General features: G+C 45.6%; 1 protein-coding gene across 1 annotated transcript in view; it reads right to left on the bottom strand.

The window, feature by feature from the left end:
* FA2H (fatty acid 2-hydroxylase) overlaps nt 1–2,101 on the bottom strand; it is a 69,780-nt gene extending 67,679 nt beyond the window's left edge. Inside the window, exon 1 of the mRNA XM_028739326.2 lies at nt 1,345–2,101. Coding sequence (XP_028595159.2) covers nt 1,345–1,632 — 288 coding nt within the window. The 5' untranslated portion in view covers nt 1,633–2,101. The remainder of the gene's footprint in view (nt 1–1,344) is intronic.
* Between the last annotated feature and the right edge of the window lie 15,352 nt (nt 2,102–17,453).

The following is a 17,453-nucleotide window of genomic DNA, read 5'->3' on the forward strand; positions in this document are numbered from 1 at the left end:
TAGGATCCCTTTCCAACTCCTCAATTCATGCAGCAGTTTGGGGTTTTTTTCCACGGCACCTCACCTCACACAACACACACCTGTGTTACATTATGTCCGAGCTTTAATATGACACAAAAGCCTCTTCTGGAACTGCAACATAGTGCAAGTTTGGTATTCCGTGTCATTTGCTTCCAGAAACAATCCATTTGCAAGCAATATGGAAATGAGCACCAAACTTGCACTACGCTCCACTATAGTTTCTTTATTTGAGAAAGCTCAAATAAAATGTGGAAATAAACAGTTAGGGAAATGTTTCAAAAAATGGAATGAACAGCCTTGTAAAAGCACATTCCTGCTCCTCAACCAGCACACACAAACACACCCCATTGGGGAAGGGGGCAAGGCAGCCCCAGCACAGGCACTGCCCATTGCCAGGAAACCTGCCTGCTTCAACACAGGGCTCTTCCAGGGTTGCGAAAGATGCACATCCAGCCACACTCAAATTACAGGAAGGCCAGAGGGGGGTCAGGCCAGGCCAGACCAGGCCAGACCAGCCCCCAGTTGCCTTTTGGGATAGCCACCCCCTTAGCTCTTGCTTCTAGGAGTGGGGGGCCCACAATTTGGCTGAACTGGGGGGAAAATAATGGCTAGATTGGAGGAAAAATATCAAAGGATGGGGAAGGGGGGGAGGGTTCATTCTGCCCCCTCAGCCTCCCCCTCCACCATTCAATGACAGCACAACTATGGGTGTAGCCAGTGGGTGGGGAGAGCAGCTACCCCCCCCCCCACTAAATCAAGTAAATAAATAAAAATACTTAACTAAAAGTAGAAATCATAAAAAGATTTTGAGAGACTTTTCTGAACACTTGGGGTCAAAAGAATGTAACAACTGTTGTTGAGACATTTCATTTCGAATCTACTAGTAGACAGAGCCGGATAGAGGATGATGAGGGATGATGCTCATGTTCCCTCACCTGATGGTTCCGCCTGGGTGTACCTGGGGCAGGAGGTGCTGCTACACAGACACCCCACTGCAGTGATGGTGGGTATGATGATGATGCCCCCAGCTCACTGAACACCTGTGGACGTGCCCGGCAGCCACAACTTGGCTTTCCAGGCTACCCACAGATAGACACACACACACCCCTTGTTCTTCTTCAGGCACTCCCCCACCCACATCCACAAAGAAAGAGTATATTTAATTATGTCTGGGGTTTGTAATCCGCGCGCCCGTCCCCGCCCCACTGATTAACCCCTCCGAAAGAACCAGCTGCCCGGCGGCGGCGGCGGCTTGCCCGGTTGGATTCCTGCCTGCCCCGTAACCAAGAGTGGGGAAAACTTTCGAGGAGGCGCCCGCGTTACCTCTTGCTGCTGCCGCGCGTTGTCGTCGTCAAGGTCGCCCACGTAATACTGCTCGAGCCAGCGGCGCGCGTTCTCCGAGTGCCGGTGCGGTGGTCCGTCCAGCTCGGCGCTCACGTCGGTGCCGGCCCGCTGGAGGAGCAGCTCGGGTCCGCCCGGGTGGAGCCGCACGAAGGCTGACAGGTCGTAGACGCGGCGGGGGCCCACCAGCACCAGGCACTCGCCCGCCGCGCAGCGCTTCTGGATCTCGGCGCGTGTGTGCCCGCGGGGCTGCTGTGGGGAAGGAGCCATGGCTGGGCAGCGAAATCCTCGAGGGCGGCGGCGGCGGCGCAGCAGTTCTTCCGACGGCTTCCACAGCACTGAGCCAGGCACCTGCTGCTGCTGCTGCTGCTGCTGCTGCTGCTGCTGCTGCTGCTGCTGCTGCCCAGGCTTCCCAAAGAGTACTTAAGCCAGAGGCGCGGACACGCCCCGTCCCGTTGGTCTCCGGGCGCCACGCAGCGCCGCGCTTGCCGCCTTGCTCCCTACCCACGCCCATCCACCTTCCCACTAACCGAGGATGGCGACCAAAAGCCACAAGGTTACAACATTGGGGACCTTTTCCTTTCGGGGCGAGGTGGAGCACCCATGATGGGCAGCGGGGCGGGCGGCGGAACTTGGCGACGTTCTAAAAGAGCTTGAAACAATTTGTGCGGGGAGCGGAGAAGTTTTTCTCCCCCACAACACCAGCCAACGAAGCTGGGGGAAGTTGGGAGGTGGGGAGAAAAGGGGTTTTTTTTTTCGGAACATAAACTATGGCACTCACTCCTGCGGGAGGCGGTGAGAGACACCAAGCTGGAGGGCTTTAAAAGAGGAGGAGACAAATTCCTGGAGGAGAGGACTCCCAGTGGCTACTAACCAAGATGATTGTGCTCTTCCTACATGGTTGGAGGCAGAGAAGCTTCTGAATTCCAGTTGCTGGAACCATCGGTGGGGAAAGTGCTCTTGGGTCCTATTTGGGCTTTTCCCAAAGGCATCTGGTTGTGCCCGCCCCCCCCCCCCCAGCGCAGGTGGAAAAATGCCTGCGGGTCTTCCAGGACTCACAGCCAAAATAAAGACCCACATGACCTGGATTGCTGTGCGTAAGAGAAACCTGGTGGACGAGCAGCAGCTAAGACAGGCCCATCTGCTTCATCCAGCCAAGTCTCTGTTACACATGCCAGGTCAAGTCCTCCACCCACAATCAAGCTCGCAGATTCCTTTCACCCCTCCATTCAGCCAAAGATCAGCAAATATACTTCCAATTAAATTAAATTCCAAGTCCTTTCAGCATTATTCAGTTCAGTCCGTAGATAATAGAGGATGGGGAAGAATCAGCTCTTAGTTTCCTTTGTAAACCTTTTGCAAAATAGAGCTTCCCTCCCTTTTTCTTTTCTTTTCTTTTTAACACACAGAGTTCCATTTAACATTATATTCCATAACTGCAATCCAGTTACATCTCTCTTAACCTGTACATACATAACTTGAACTAGCATTTCAAGGGAGAGTCGCTGAATCATAAATGTAGAGAAGAAAACTTTATATAAAGAAGCCATAGGCTCCCCTCCCCCAACACCGTCTTTTACACCGAATGGAGTCTTCTTTCTTTTTTTCTTTACTTTTAAAATTTATTTATTTATTATTAATGCACAATGGGGAAAATCATACATCAAAACTAAACAAAAAAACAAGTAGAAATAATAATAAGTGAAGTAAAAAACAACAACAACAAACACAAAGCATTATAACAAAAAGAAAAGAGGTCTTTTGACTACAGACCTGACCTCCCGTCTGCTCCTTAATTCAATTACATATAACTTATTGCCGGTAAAAACTATTATCACATAATTTGAACTAAGATTTAGAGGAGGGTTGCCAAATAATAAATGTAGAGAAGAAAACTTTAAATAAAGAAACCATAGCTCCCCTCACCCCTCACTGTCTTTTGCACTTTCAAGTTCAAACCTTAATGACCTTGCAGCTGATTCAGTTCCACAATTTATTATCTCATCTCTTCTAGCACGTGCCTGTTCATTAGTCCAAATTAAACTCTAATTAGCAGGAGAATCTCTGCTTCTTAATGGTGGTGTAAGAGGGTGTTATTGGCAGGCAAAGTGCTTTTGCACTCAGTGGCTCCCTACCTCTCACAATCCATGCCAGAGCGAGAGCCAGGTACAGAGACAAACTGTGAGTGAAGCCCATTCGCCCCCCTCCCATCCCTGGGGGGAATTTGCAAGGATAATTACCCTCAATCATCCTTGTTTTTCCTTCCCCAACAATTTCTACTGTTGTGGGGGCTGCCTCCATTAAGGCAGAGCGGAACCGGAGGGCCTGAAAGAGAAGACATAGCTTGTTGGAAGAGGTTGCATTTTACATGCACAAGGTCCGAAGTTCAAATCTAATCCTTTAATAAGGTAAGGAGACATCCACTCACCAAAAAATAAAGATGAATGCCACATGGAGCAATAGACTGGCCTGTGCATGGGCTAACACAGCCTTCCACCACCCACTACACTTTGTATGTTATGGACTGCAACTCCATCACCCTTAACCATTGACCATGCTGCTGGGAGTTATAGTTGAAAACATCCGAAGGTGCCTGGTTGAGGAAGGCTGGACTAACACAACACTTTGGACCCACCTAACAATCTATATGACCAATCCACTATCCACTGCTGTTTTGTCTGATAGGCTGGTCCTGTCCAGTGGCATCCCAGGAGGACTCATTCCCCATCCTCCTCCTTATCCTCCTCCCCCTTACTTTAGGGTTGCCATTGTTGTTGTTGTTTAGTCGTTTAGGCGTGTCCGACTCTTCGTGACCCCATGGACCAGAGCACGCCAGGCACCTCTGTCCTCCACTACTTCCCGCAGTTTGGTCAAACTCATGCTGGTAACCTCGAAAACACTATCCAACCATCTCGTCCTCTGTCGCCCCCTTCTCCTTGTGCCCTCCATCTTTCCCAACATCAGGGTCTTTCCCAGAGAGTCTTCTCTTCTCATGAGGTGGCCAAAGTACTGGAGCCTCAGCTTCACGATCTGTCCTTCCAGTGAGCACTCAGGGCTGATTTCCTTAAGAATGGATGCGTTTGATCTTCTTGCAGTCCATGGGACTCTCAAGAGTCTTCTCCAGCACCATAATTCAAAAGCATCAATTCTTCGGCGATCAGCCTTCTTGATGGTCCAGCTCTCACTTCCATACATCACTACTGGGAAAACCATGGCTTTAACTATACGGACCTTTGTTGGTAAGGTGACGTCTCTACTTTTCAAGATGCTGTCTAGGCCTGTCATTGCCCTTCTCCCAAGAAGCAGGCGTCTTTTAATTTCGTGGCTGCTGTCACCATCTGCAGTGATCATGGAGCCCAAGAAAGTAAAATCTCTGGCTGCAGAGAATATAATCAATCTGATTTCGATGCTGCCCATCTGGTGATGTCCATGTGTAGAGTCGTCTCTTGTGTTGTTGGAAAAGCGTGTTTGTGATGACCAGCTTGTTCTCTTGACAGAACTCTATTAGCCTTTGCCCAGGGTTGCCATATGTCCAGGAAATCCGGGACATGTCCTCTTTGGGGGGGCCTGCATGCCCATCTGGGTTTTATTTTACAATTTTAAGTAAATGTCTGGGTAGGGGGGCGTTAAACAATTGTGTGCATGCAGACAGCTCAGGTTCAGGATTGTTCTCAGGCAACCTGGGCTCCGTCTCTGTCTTGGGCTCTGACATGGACATCTTGGGCTTGGTTTCGGGCTCTGTTTCAGGTGTCTCTGGTGCGGGCTCGGCGACATCCCAACTTTTTTTGTCCAGGTTTTTACCTCTGACAATATGGCAGCCTCCACCTTGCTGCCTCATCTGCCCTGATAGTGGCACCCATCCCACTTGTGTACCCTGAGAGGCCTGCTTCCTTACTGAGCAGAGGAGAAGACAGTGCCCCTGAGCTCATGAAGCTTCCTGCCTGCCCTCCTCACAGTCCTATGGCTAGCTGATTCTATTAGCACAGTCTCTAACTGCCCTAAAAATGCTGGGATCATCATGGAAACTCTTAAGCCATGTGTAGGCAAACTAAGGCCTGGGGGCCAGATGCGGCCCAATCGACTTCTAAATCCGGCGCGCAGACGGTCCAGGAATCAGCATGTTTTTACATGAGTAGAATGTGTCCTTTTATTAAAATGCACCTCTGGGTTATTTGTGGGGCCTGCCTGGTATTTTTACATGAGTAGAATGTGTGCTTTTATTTAAAATGCATCTCTGGGTTATTTGTGGGGCATAGGAATTCATTCATTCCCCCCCCCCCATATAGTCCGGACCCCCCACAAGGTCTGAGGGAAGATGGACCAGCCCCCTGCTGAAAAAGTTTGCTGACCTTAAGCTGCCATGGCTTCTCACTTTTTCATGCAGAGTTAAAAATACCCATCGTTGTTGAGGATACGCTAACCAGAAATGGCTCCACATTGTGGGAAGCAGGGAGGAAGAGAGTGCTGCTGACTGAGGACTCCTCCACCACCTTCACCACCACCACCTCCTTTGTCACCACTCCTGGGAGTTGGAGAAGGCAGGCAGGGTGTGGGGGGAAGAGTCTTGCACTGGGTCTGAGGGAGGGAGATAGGAAGGCCGGCTGGCTGGCCAGTGGAGTAGCAGCAGAAGTAGTGGGAAGAAGAGAAGGAGGGGGGAGTGAGGCAATAGGAATGCCACAGCAACCATCCCTGCAGTGGGAGGCTGGCACTCTTCCCCCGCCAGCCATCCTGCCCGCCATGCCAAATAAAAACAAGGAGAATGAGTCAGGCCTGAAGAGAAGGCAGCAGCTGGAGGAGGTCCTGGGCAGGCCCTTAGGATGGATGAGTAGTGGGGAAGGTGCAGGCAGGCCTGGCGGGCAGGGGACAAGGAGATTATGGGGGTTGAGCATGGGTACTGGAGTTAGCCGGGGAGGGTTGCCTGTATCATGAAAAACTTTTATAAAAAATCTTAACATGCAGAAGTATGTTGGAGGGTATGAATAATGCCCCACATTTTCCCTATCTTATCCTTCAGGCTGACAGTCCATGCATGCTTACACAAAATGTCGGTCACCATTAAAACGAACTTTTTGGCATTATTGTACTTTGGGCAGACATATCGATTTTCCACTGTGAGTCTGTCAGATGCCCCAGTTTTATTCCTCGAGAATCTCACCCTGGTGGGTCTGTGTCACTTCTAAGCAGCCCAATCAGTTCCTCCGTTCACCAATTTATTTACTTAGTTTATTCATTTATTTCATAAATGCACTGCTGGGTTGTAAAAACCACCACCACCTCAAAGCAGTTTACAAAAAAGGGGGGGGGGATTGAGAAAGATTAACAACCACACTATAAAACATGCAAAAGCAGATTAAAATTACCTCAACTTTCTAAGCATCTGGGTAGGTGCCAGGTTTTTAGCAGGTGGTGAAAAAGGCACGCCTGAAGACACCTGATTGGTCTTAATCAGCAGAGATTTCCAAAGTCTAGGCGCTGTCACACTAAAAGATGTCTTACAGATAGGGTTTACATGCGAATAGTAACACCTTGAACCTGGACCAGTATCAGATTGACAGCCAGTGCAGATCTCTGAGCACAGGTGTTCTATGCTGACAAGACCTCACTCCTGTAAGCAACCATGCTGCAGCATTCTGCACTAACTGCAGCTTCCAGATCAAGTGCAAGCGAAGCCCCACACAGAGCACATTTTGGTCTTGAAGTAAGCAATGCATGAACTACTGTGGCAAGCCTTTCCCTGTCCAGGTTTACCCCCCAAAAATGAAACAATGAATAACAACAATTTAAACCATTCAAAATATTAAAATCAGCAATAAACAAAGCAGATAAAAACACGCATCAATGTTTTAAATATCCAGGTAGGCTTGTCTAAGCAAAATAGTAGAGTGAAAATAGTACAGTGAAGGTGCCTGCCTGATATCAAGAGGCAAGGAGTTCCAGTGTGAGCGCTGGCACACTAAAAGATTGATTTATTACAGATGAGGAGCAGGTATTATTTGGCACCTGTAACAGGACCAGTTCTGCAGATAAAAGCTTCCGTGTTACATTTCTGTTGATGCACCCACATGTCCATTTTCTGTATGAAACACACTTATGAAATGAAGTGTTGTAATACAAAAATGATGCATGTACATCATAGGAGAGTGAACAAATGAGAAATGTTTTAATGAATTCCTGTGGGCATGTTGGAGTTCATTCGGTTGAGACACTAAGAACAATCTATCAACAGGATGTGAAACTGCCTTTTCTTTGATGTCTGAGAAGGATAAGTTTATACCAAATGGTAAAGTCAAGATAGCAAGGCTACATAGATGGCTTTATGAGGGACCATTAGCTCCTTCATTAGCTTTAGCACGAGGCTTTTTTGTTGATTTTGCTGCAAAAGACTAATTGGGCTACCCCTCTGGAAGTCCATTAGCTTTGAAAGGGAACACGCAGGCAGGTAACTGATTTGTAAATGTCTGTTGATGGCTGAGATCTGCAGGCATATTGTACACTGGGATATGCTGTACCTCAAAAAACATATATAGCTCCTCGGCGAAATCGAAGGAAGACTAGTGCAAAATAAATCCAATGCAGCAGAATGAAAAATACTGGGTCAAAGTTCAATTGAATGTTGGAACAGGTTGAGGCACATTCATACATCCCTGCCTGCACTCATGCCACCTATGAGAATTTCTCTAGAATTTTCTCTTCCTTTTGATAATTTCTGAACGCATTGTCCACTCATTAATTGGAGAATGATGATCAAGGAAATGCAGGACTAATCAAGTCTGACAACTTCCTGAGGAACCTTGCCTGAAAGACCATTGGCTGCCCACCACCCCACAGTCCACAACTCCTCGACTACCCCTTGGTCAGACTCTTCCCTTAAAGACTGCTGGTGGGACATTGCGGCTAAATGGGAGAACTAGGAAGTCCTAGGTTTAAGCCTTCCCCTCAGTTCTGAGACCACTAGGCAGCTAACAGGAAGCAAGCCACCATCTCAGACTCTGCCAGCTGCTGTAAGGATTAGCACCATGATTGTGCATGGAATGTATCAGACAGCCTCAAAACATGCCATTAAAATGTGCTGCATTGTTCTGCACGCTCCTCCAAGCAGTGAGAAACCCAGTGCTGCAATGCATATTCAGGTTCTGGTTTCCTTGGAATGCAGTTCCTGGAGACAGACGGTCCTGCAAAGGTTGAAGGCCTTATATGGACAAGACCACCAATGGCTGTATTACCTCCACTCTCAGAGGCATCACATCTCTGAATACTTGTTCCCTGTGGACTAGAGAGAGAGAAGGTGGCAGGGCCTTTGGTCTGACCAAACAGGGCTCTTTCTGGTGGTGGTGGATTGAGCAATGGCGTTCCTCACCTTCATTTATCTGTGGTTCTCAGGCTGAAGCCCCATAAATGGAGCCACTCCCCCATCAGCTGCCTCTACAATAAAAGCCTGCTATAGCCATTGCTCAGGGCCCAACCCACATATTCCCCATATTCTGGAAAGCTTTTATTCCTTTTCCCTTTTGCAGTGAACTGCCCATGTGCTGAGAGAGTCTATGAATGTGCATTGTCCTGAAGGTACAGCTCATCCGTAAGAAAGGTTTGTGATGTTCCCCTGGTAAAAAATAGCATTATCACGAGCACCTCCCTGCCACCATTATTGCTACATATTTTAAAACCACAGCTACGCAGCGTTGCAAATCAATTTTATATTGCAAACATTGACCTTAATTGTAGACTACAGGATGCTGAGGCAGCATACAATAGCAATAGCATTTTTCCTACTGCTGCATCATGTTAATATTGTGGTCTACTAAGACCTCTTGATCCTTTTCACATGTACTACTGGCAAGCCACGTGTTCCCCATCTTATATTTGTGCAGCTGGTTCTTCCTGCATAAGTGTACAACCTATGGTCACATAAAGCATCCTCAATGAACACACGAGACGTAACCGTCTGTGTTCTTAGATAAATAAGGTATACTATTCATTGTATCAAATTGTAAATTTCAACAGAAGTAACTCATAAAGTTCAACAAATGAACAAAGCAGAAGACCCAGTGGATCAGATCATTCTCTAGTCAGTTCATGCACAAGGTCCATCCGTGTAATGGTGTCTATTCCACCTGTCTGTTCATAAAGTCCAAACAATCCACATGAAAGGTTGTTACAGTTCCACAAAATCCTTTCACAGAGTCTCGACAAGGATTTCCAGAATATTGGCCTTGTTTCGCCATCCTGGGCTTCATCAGTAGTTAAAGCACTAAGTAATGCAAATAATACAATATGATCTCACACATTTTACAGCAAAAATAATATCAAACAATAAATAACTGTACATACCATATGTGATATTACAAGACAGTAGATCTTATGGCATAGTAGTAGCTGTGGTAAGCAGCAACTGTTACAAAGTAGGGCTATATGGACAAGCACAATTTTGATTGGGTTACAGGTGTTGGCTATCCACAGATACAGAATATCTTTCTTAAAGTGACCCATATGGTGCAGCAAAAATAAATAAAACTTAATCCATGTTCCGATGATATACATGTACACATTAATACAAACTCATACATTAATGTAAACACTTTTTGGATCTAAAATAATAGCAATCCACAGATGCACAATTAAGTACTCAAAATAATCCACTTGGCCCACAGAGGTGAAGCAAACTTAGTCCATGCTCAGGTGTTCTACATGTAAACATTAGTACAAATTCACAAAAAACAACTATAATCAATTTCAGTATTCAGACCTGAGGGATGTAAGGAATTGAATAAGAAAATAAACCTAGTTTCTTTCTGCATAAGGATTTTTTTAGCTCATTCTACAGGATGTGAATACTTCCAAATTACAAAAAATGTCAAGTCCTCATTGGAATGAGATGCTTCAATAAAATGTTGTACTAAAGGAGAATCTATTACATTGTTCCTGAACCTAGATTGGTGTTCTGATATTCTTACTTTGATAGGTCTGAGAGTATGACCTACATACAACAATCCACAGGGACATCTAATCACGTAAATTACACGTGCAGTAGCACATGTGGCAAATGCCTGTAAAACGAAATTAAAACCTTCTTTGTTGTTAAACTCTTTTACCGGCAGAGCATATTTGCAGGAGGTACAATGCCCACATTTAAAGAACCATGTGGAGGACCAGACAACGTACATTATATGGGTGTTGATTTTAAATCCATATGCACCAATATATCTTTTAGTGACTTGGTGTGTCGTTTGGCAAAAAGGGGGGGGGGTATTATCACACCCAGGGATGTTCTTAAGAATATGCCAATGACGTCTGATAATTTTCTCAATTTCGAAAGTCATATGGTTATATTCTAGGGAAGTGTAAATACGCGAAGATCTAGTGTTAACATGCGAACCAGATGTCAGAAGGGTCGACCTCTCTCTTAATTGTGTGTTTTGAATGGCAGTTGTTATTACAGAGTTTGGATAACCTTGTTGTAATAAGGATGCAGAAAGCAGATTTGAATGTGCTTTAAAGTCTTGTGGGTCAGATGAATTGCGTTTTAATCTTAGAAACGGACCTAAAGGAAGGTTATCACGGAGATGTTTGGGATGATGAGATCTATAATGCAACAAGGAATTTCTATCTGTGCTTTTCTTATAAGGACGCACTTTAATTCTGGACTCATCCACAAAAAATTCTACATCAAGAAAAAGTAAATGATGTGGACTAGATGTACCTTCAAAGGTCAAGTGTGGACTTACGCTATTGATCCAGCGATTAAACGCATTCCCCTGATCCACCAAGCTTGTAACTTTAACAAAAAAGAGCAACAGGATCTGAGAAGGCATATCTTGAATTATCGCCAGCACTTGGATGTTTATCTGCTCTGCTTCTGCCGATCCTCCCAATTTCTGTGTCTTTTCCCTCACAGAAATTTGTAACTGAGTCTCCGGTGCTAAAAACTGGTTGTCCCTTCTTCACTGTCTTTTCCTTGTAGATCCATCATTCAACTCTGGGTTGCTGCTGTTCCACTTTTGAGCTGGAAGTGGAGAAGCAGCTGTTTGTAGACTTCCAAGTGGGCAGTCCCTCTTTCCCCAGCCCCAAATGTTGGAGAGTGGCAGCGATTTTCATTGAGGCAATGGCGTGGGCAGGGTAAGCTAAGCGTCAAGTACTTCTCTCCTGATCATGATTGGCTCTTTTCACTGCACTTTTCTTCCTCTCCATCCTCCCTACTCCCACCTTTCTCTTCTTTCTTTCATTTTCCCCACTTCCTTCCTTTTTTAAAAAAAAAACACTTTATTCAAAATTAAAACAAAACATATTATCCAGAAACATATCATCCTTATTTCCCCAATTTTCCTCCCTCCCCCCACAGAACCCCCACCCCCACCCCCCGACTTCTCTCAGTTCCAGTCTTTGATTTCTCTAAAAATGCTGTTTTTTGCATGTTACACAGTTGTATAGATCCTCAAACTATTTAGCTGATTATTATCAATAAAAAGTTTTTGGATGTTTATTCAAAACCAGCCAAGGAGTCCAGTTCGCTTTGTTGCGTCTTCAAATACTTTGTAAAGGGGTCCCATTCATCTTTAAAGTCACAGTTATCCTTGTCCCGTAGCTTGTATGTTTTTCCCACTTCTTCCCAGCTCCCATCCCTTCCCTCTGGGTTCACACTTTCCCATCTCCTCCAACCAACCCTACTACAAGGGTGCTTCCTCTCCTCTCCCACCTCCCTGAGGAGGAGCAATGATAAGTGTGGCGTAATGGTGAGTGTGCTAGACTATGACCTGGGAGACCAGGGTTCAAATCCCCACTCCGACTGACCTTCAGCTAGTCACCATTGCTTAAGCCTAGCCTACCTCACAAGGTTGTTGTGAAGATGAAATGGGCAGGAGGAGAACCATGTACACCACCTTGAGATCCTTGGAAGATTTTTATTTTTATTTTTACTACAATATATCAGTACAGCGGTGAGATTGCTACACGCACAGAGATGGAAAGATAAAGCCCTACCCACTATAGAAGAATGGCTGATAAAGTTATTGGATCTGGCTGAGAGGGCAAAGTTAACATGTTTAATTAGAAAAACATCATTACTGACATTAGTTAAGGATTGGAAATTTCTTATGAAAGAGAAAATGAACTTGTAATATCATGATTTGAAGACTGCAAAAATACTGGTTTATGGAAGATAGCATGCCTTGATTTTAAGGAATGAATATCATATGTAGCTGGAGGACAGAGAGCCGGAAGTCCTTTTTAAAATATTTTTAAAATATTTTTAAAATAATAGCTTTATTAGTTTTCAATTACAGTCCAATAATAGCCTCATTATAACAATACCAAATTATAATACAACTATTAATACAAATTGTTCAAATACCGAATCATATAACTTCGATAAAGTAGCCCCCCACATGCTAGGTTTGATGGTTTGATGATATTCTTTGTATCTGTGTTCCAAAATCTTATTAATTTCAATTACATTCCAATCATAATAACTTCTATTCATGTTGACACATTAAATGATTTATAAAACTACAAGTGAGGAACTCAAACTATATCCTTGTTCTTCCTCTGTATGGCAGTTATTCTGTCCATGGTGTTTCTTCCTGTCCTTGTAAAACGTTATGCCTTTCTTTCCCTTGGTTGTTACAGTTATCTGTCATGCCTTGGGCAGAGCTGATAGCCCATTGTTGTTCAAGAAATTTCTCCATTGCTCTGTCTCTCTGTGGAAGAGAGCAGTCAAAAGTTTCCTTTTTCTGTCTGTAGTATAATCCACAGAATCAAAATCACCGTGGCTTCACAACATGCCTAGGTCCTCGAAGCACTCAGTTGTGTTCACAGGTTGGCAAAAATAAAAATAAAGTGGGCTCAGGAAACCGAACAGACATGAGCAATTTCTCTTCTTTAAGGGATGGGTATCCCTCTGGATACAAAAGCATCTGTGCAGATGATGCCAAAGGTCCATCAGCCCCAGCATCCTGCTTCCCACAATGGCAACCAGATGAAGCCTTCAAGCAGGGCCTGATGCCAAACGTGCTTTTCTGTTGTTTGTCACCGTCAGCATATTCAGAGATAGACTGCCCCTGAACCTGGAGAAGGAAAGACACCTGTCAATTGACTGCTGTATAGAACCTCCAGGTTCAGAACCAGTCTACCTCCGAATTTGTTGGAGCTGGGAAAACCAACAACAAAAAAGGGCTTAATGAATCTCTCTCTCTCTCTCTTCAAGTACCTCTTGCCTTTCAACACAACCCAGAATTATCTCCTCCTGCCAAAAATAAAAATAAAAATCCATCTAGTCCTAGTGGACCCATTAAGTCCAATAGACATGATGAAGTAAGGCTCATTAATTTCAATGGGTTTTCTCTGAATGCAACCCATAGGATTGCTAGCCATCCTATCAGCAGAATTCTTTCTCCGTCGAAAAACCTGTGCCTCCTGTCACACACACACTGCAGCCTAGGGAGGGAGACAGGTATGCATGATGTCTGCACACTTCAAATAGCATATTAAGAATGCATGCTTCTGATTGGCTTCGGTAGGATGCCTAGAAGTTTGCTTGGCCTCTGTGAGAGAGAAACATTACAAGAAGACCTTTAAACAAAGGCTTTGCTGCACATTTAATTATTTGTTTTAACAAAACTTGAGGGGGAGAGGAAATTTGGAGACAGCCTTCCTTCCCCAGCTGCAAGCCTAGTGATGAACTAGATGGGGTGACGGATGTCCTATAGCAGTGGTTTTCAACCAGTGTGCCGTGGCACCCTGGAGTGCCTTGAATGATGGTCAGGGGTGCTGTGGGCTACACTGGCCTCCATCCCTCTTTCCTTCCCTCCCTTCTCTGGTGCCCTCTTGCGTCTCTGCCTCCCAAAGGCTTACACAGCTGTTTATTCCAGCAGCCCTGGCTATAAGCTCTGCAAGCGGATAGTGCCTCTGGGAGGCACCTCTCTTTGGGGTGGGAGGGTGACTGGCAGCTCAGAGACCAGGGACGGCAGCAGTGGCTGCCCAGAGGGAACAGTCCACAAGGGAGGGTGTTGGGAAAAGGGTGAGAGGCTGCCAGCTCTGCAGGCAAGGGGTGACATAACTGGGCTCCTGAGTTGGGAAACTGCCAGGGAGATATAGTCCATCATGGCCCCAAGCCGGCTGCCGGACTTCCATCGATCTCCCGTAGCCAGGCAGATCCAGCAGTTAGCGACACGAAGCCTCAGAAATAGATTGCCACATTCCAGGCTTGTGCACACTGTTCTTTATCAGCAGAAACCACAGCCAGAAAGCTTGCACCGCAGAAGAGAGCATAATTTACAGACTTTATTTAGCGTTGAACAGAACAAAGGAAAACATGACCGTTCTGTGTCAGTGTCTCTGACCGACTGAAATCGAAAGGAAACAGCAAGCATAAACATCCTGTGACTAGGACATGCGCAGACTCTGTGACTCTCAAAGCCTGCTCCCTCTTAAGGTGGAACGGAAATATCCTAACATCCTCCCCCTTTCCGTGTAACCTGTTGTACCTGTGGTTCACTCAATTGCAACCTTTGTACATAAACCTTATGTTGTTCTCTGTTAACAACCTTAGACAACAGATCAGCAGGAATTTCATTTCCTGGCATGTAGGACACCTGAATCAGTCCTTTCTGAATACACTCTCTTGCACGATGTAGCTTAATCTGCAAGTACTTGGTTCTTTGCTTGCAACTCTCGGAGTTCAGCAAAGCCAAACACGATCTATTGTCTTGATACACTTGTATAGGACATTTCACAGAAACCCCGATGTCCTTAAACAGTTGCATCAACCATTCACAATCCATGAGTGAAAATGACAGAGCATTGAGTTCTGCTTCACAGGAACTTAGGCTCACTGTTGTTTGCTTCTTGCACAACCAGTCAAACAGGCAGTGGTTGTACATGTAGCACACACCAGAAGTGCTTGTACCATCCGTGGTGTCACTTCCAAAACTTGCATCTGCAAAGATTTCAAGACCTCCAGTCTTCTGACTGGTGAACCTCAGCCTGTAGTGCATAGTCCCTTTCAAATAGCGGGCTATGCACTTCAGAGCTTTCCAATCCTGAACCGTAGGATTGTTGGCATGTCTGCTAAGCAGATTACAGCTTACAGCTATGTCAGGTCTTGAACATCTGGCAATGAAATTCAGCTTGCCTAGAACGCATCTGTATAGCGTTGTGTCAGAAAACGCTTCAGCAGTACTGTCTACCTGGTAACCTGTCACCATCGGTGTGTCTGCTGGGTTTGCATCAACCAAATTCAACCTGGTTAATACATCAGCAATTTTCTGTGTTTGGTGTACCAGAAAATTACCTGCTTGGTCCTTCTCCACCTGCAGAGAAAGATAGTTGGATACCTCACCAAGATCCTTCATGTCAAAGTGCTCCTTCAGCTGAGCTAGGGTGCTTTGATAAAAAGCCTGATTCTTCCAAAACATCAGAAGATCATCAACAAAACATAAACAATACAGTTTGTTTTGCCCCTCCTCCTTGACAAACACACATGGATCAGCTTTGCCCTGGTGAAAACCTAGAGAAAGCAACGTTTCAGTGAGTTTTGTGTTCCAACACCTAGCACTCTGCTTGAGACCATATAAGGATTTCCGCAGTTTACAGACCATTCCCTTCTGTATCTGCATCCCGTCAGGTGGAAGCATAAACAGCTCTTCGTTCAAAATCCCGTACAAAAAAGCTGTATTAATGTCGTGGTGGGAAACATGCAGTTTCTCCTCCGCAGCAATCTTGAGCATCAGCCGAATGCTCTCATATTTGACTGTGGGTGAGTAGGTCTCGTGGTAATCCTGTCCTGGTACCTGTGAAAAACCTCTGGCAACCAATCTGGCTTTGTGTCTGACAACCTTGCCATTCTGGTCTGTCTTGGCCTTGAAGACCCATTTGCTGCCAACCAGTCTCATACCTGGGACTACCGGTACCAGCTCCCAAGTTTGGTTCCTGTTCAAGGAATCAACTTCAGCCTTCATGGCATTAAGCCAAGGCTCAGCATCTTTAGAGGTTAACTCCTGAACCTCTTTGAAGCTTGAAGGTTCCCATACCTTCTCTGAGCTACTAAGAACAGCAGTTGCAGTCTTAGCAAACTCATCAGCAAATCTCTTTGGAGGTCTGCCTTTTGTCGCCCTTTCAGACCTACGTACTAGACGCAAGTCTTCTGGACTCATCTCCTCTTTCTTAGGAGAAAAATGACCAATGGTGAACAGTGGTTCTTCCAGTTCATTGTCAGACGCATCAGATGGTCTGACTGAGGCCTTTGCACTCTTGTAGTCTGCTGTGTCATCACTCTCACTGACATCAGCAGCAGCGCCGCCCAATGAACTGGAATCCGAACTCTGATCATCATCATCATCATCATCATCATCATCCTCAGCAGCTTCCTCAGCTTTAGCTGCTTGCTTGACATCACCTTCATCCTCCTCTGGGTAACTCTGGAAAATTCCCACATTTTCCCCCCACTTAGGATTGTACTCAACACTCCTTGTGAACTTTATGGATTTAGAGTCAGTCATCCATACCCTGTATGCACCTTTTTCGTACCCCATGAACAAACCATGTGCCCCACGCTTCCCAAGCTTGTTGGTTTGTGGGGTGCGTACCCACATGTCAGAACCAAAAATTCTCATGTGTTTGGTGTTGGGTTTCTTGCCAAACATCTTCTCATAGGGGGTACAACCAATGGGTGATGACAATCTGCGATTATAGGAGTAAACCAGATTCCCCAAAGCCTCCCCCCAAAACTTATCAGGGAGATTGGCATCATGCAACAAGGTTTTCATTCCTTGCAGCAATGTCTGATTTGCTCTCTCCGCAAGCCCATTCATCCATGGCGATCTGGGGGTTGACATGTCATGCTGGATTCCCTTCTCAGTCAGGAAAGCTTCAAACTGCTGAGAAGTGAATTCCCCGCCCCGATCGGTAAACAGACAGGAAATACGTTTACCGTGAGCATTCTCCAACCAAGCACAGAATGCCTTAAACTTCGGAAACGCTTGCGATTTCTGTTCGAGCAAAAACACATGAATGTACCTAGAAAAAGAATCAATTAGAACCATGAAGAACCTTGCTCCTCCTAAAGAGGGCGTAAGTGGCCCAACCAGGTCTGCGTGCACTAG

Source organism: Podarcis muralis, chromosome 7 (genome assembly GCF_964188315.1).
Source record: "Podarcis muralis chromosome 7, rPodMur119.hap1.1, whole genome shotgun sequence".
Taxonomy (NCBI): Eukaryota; Metazoa; Chordata; class Lepidosauria; order Squamata; family Lacertidae; genus Podarcis; species Podarcis muralis.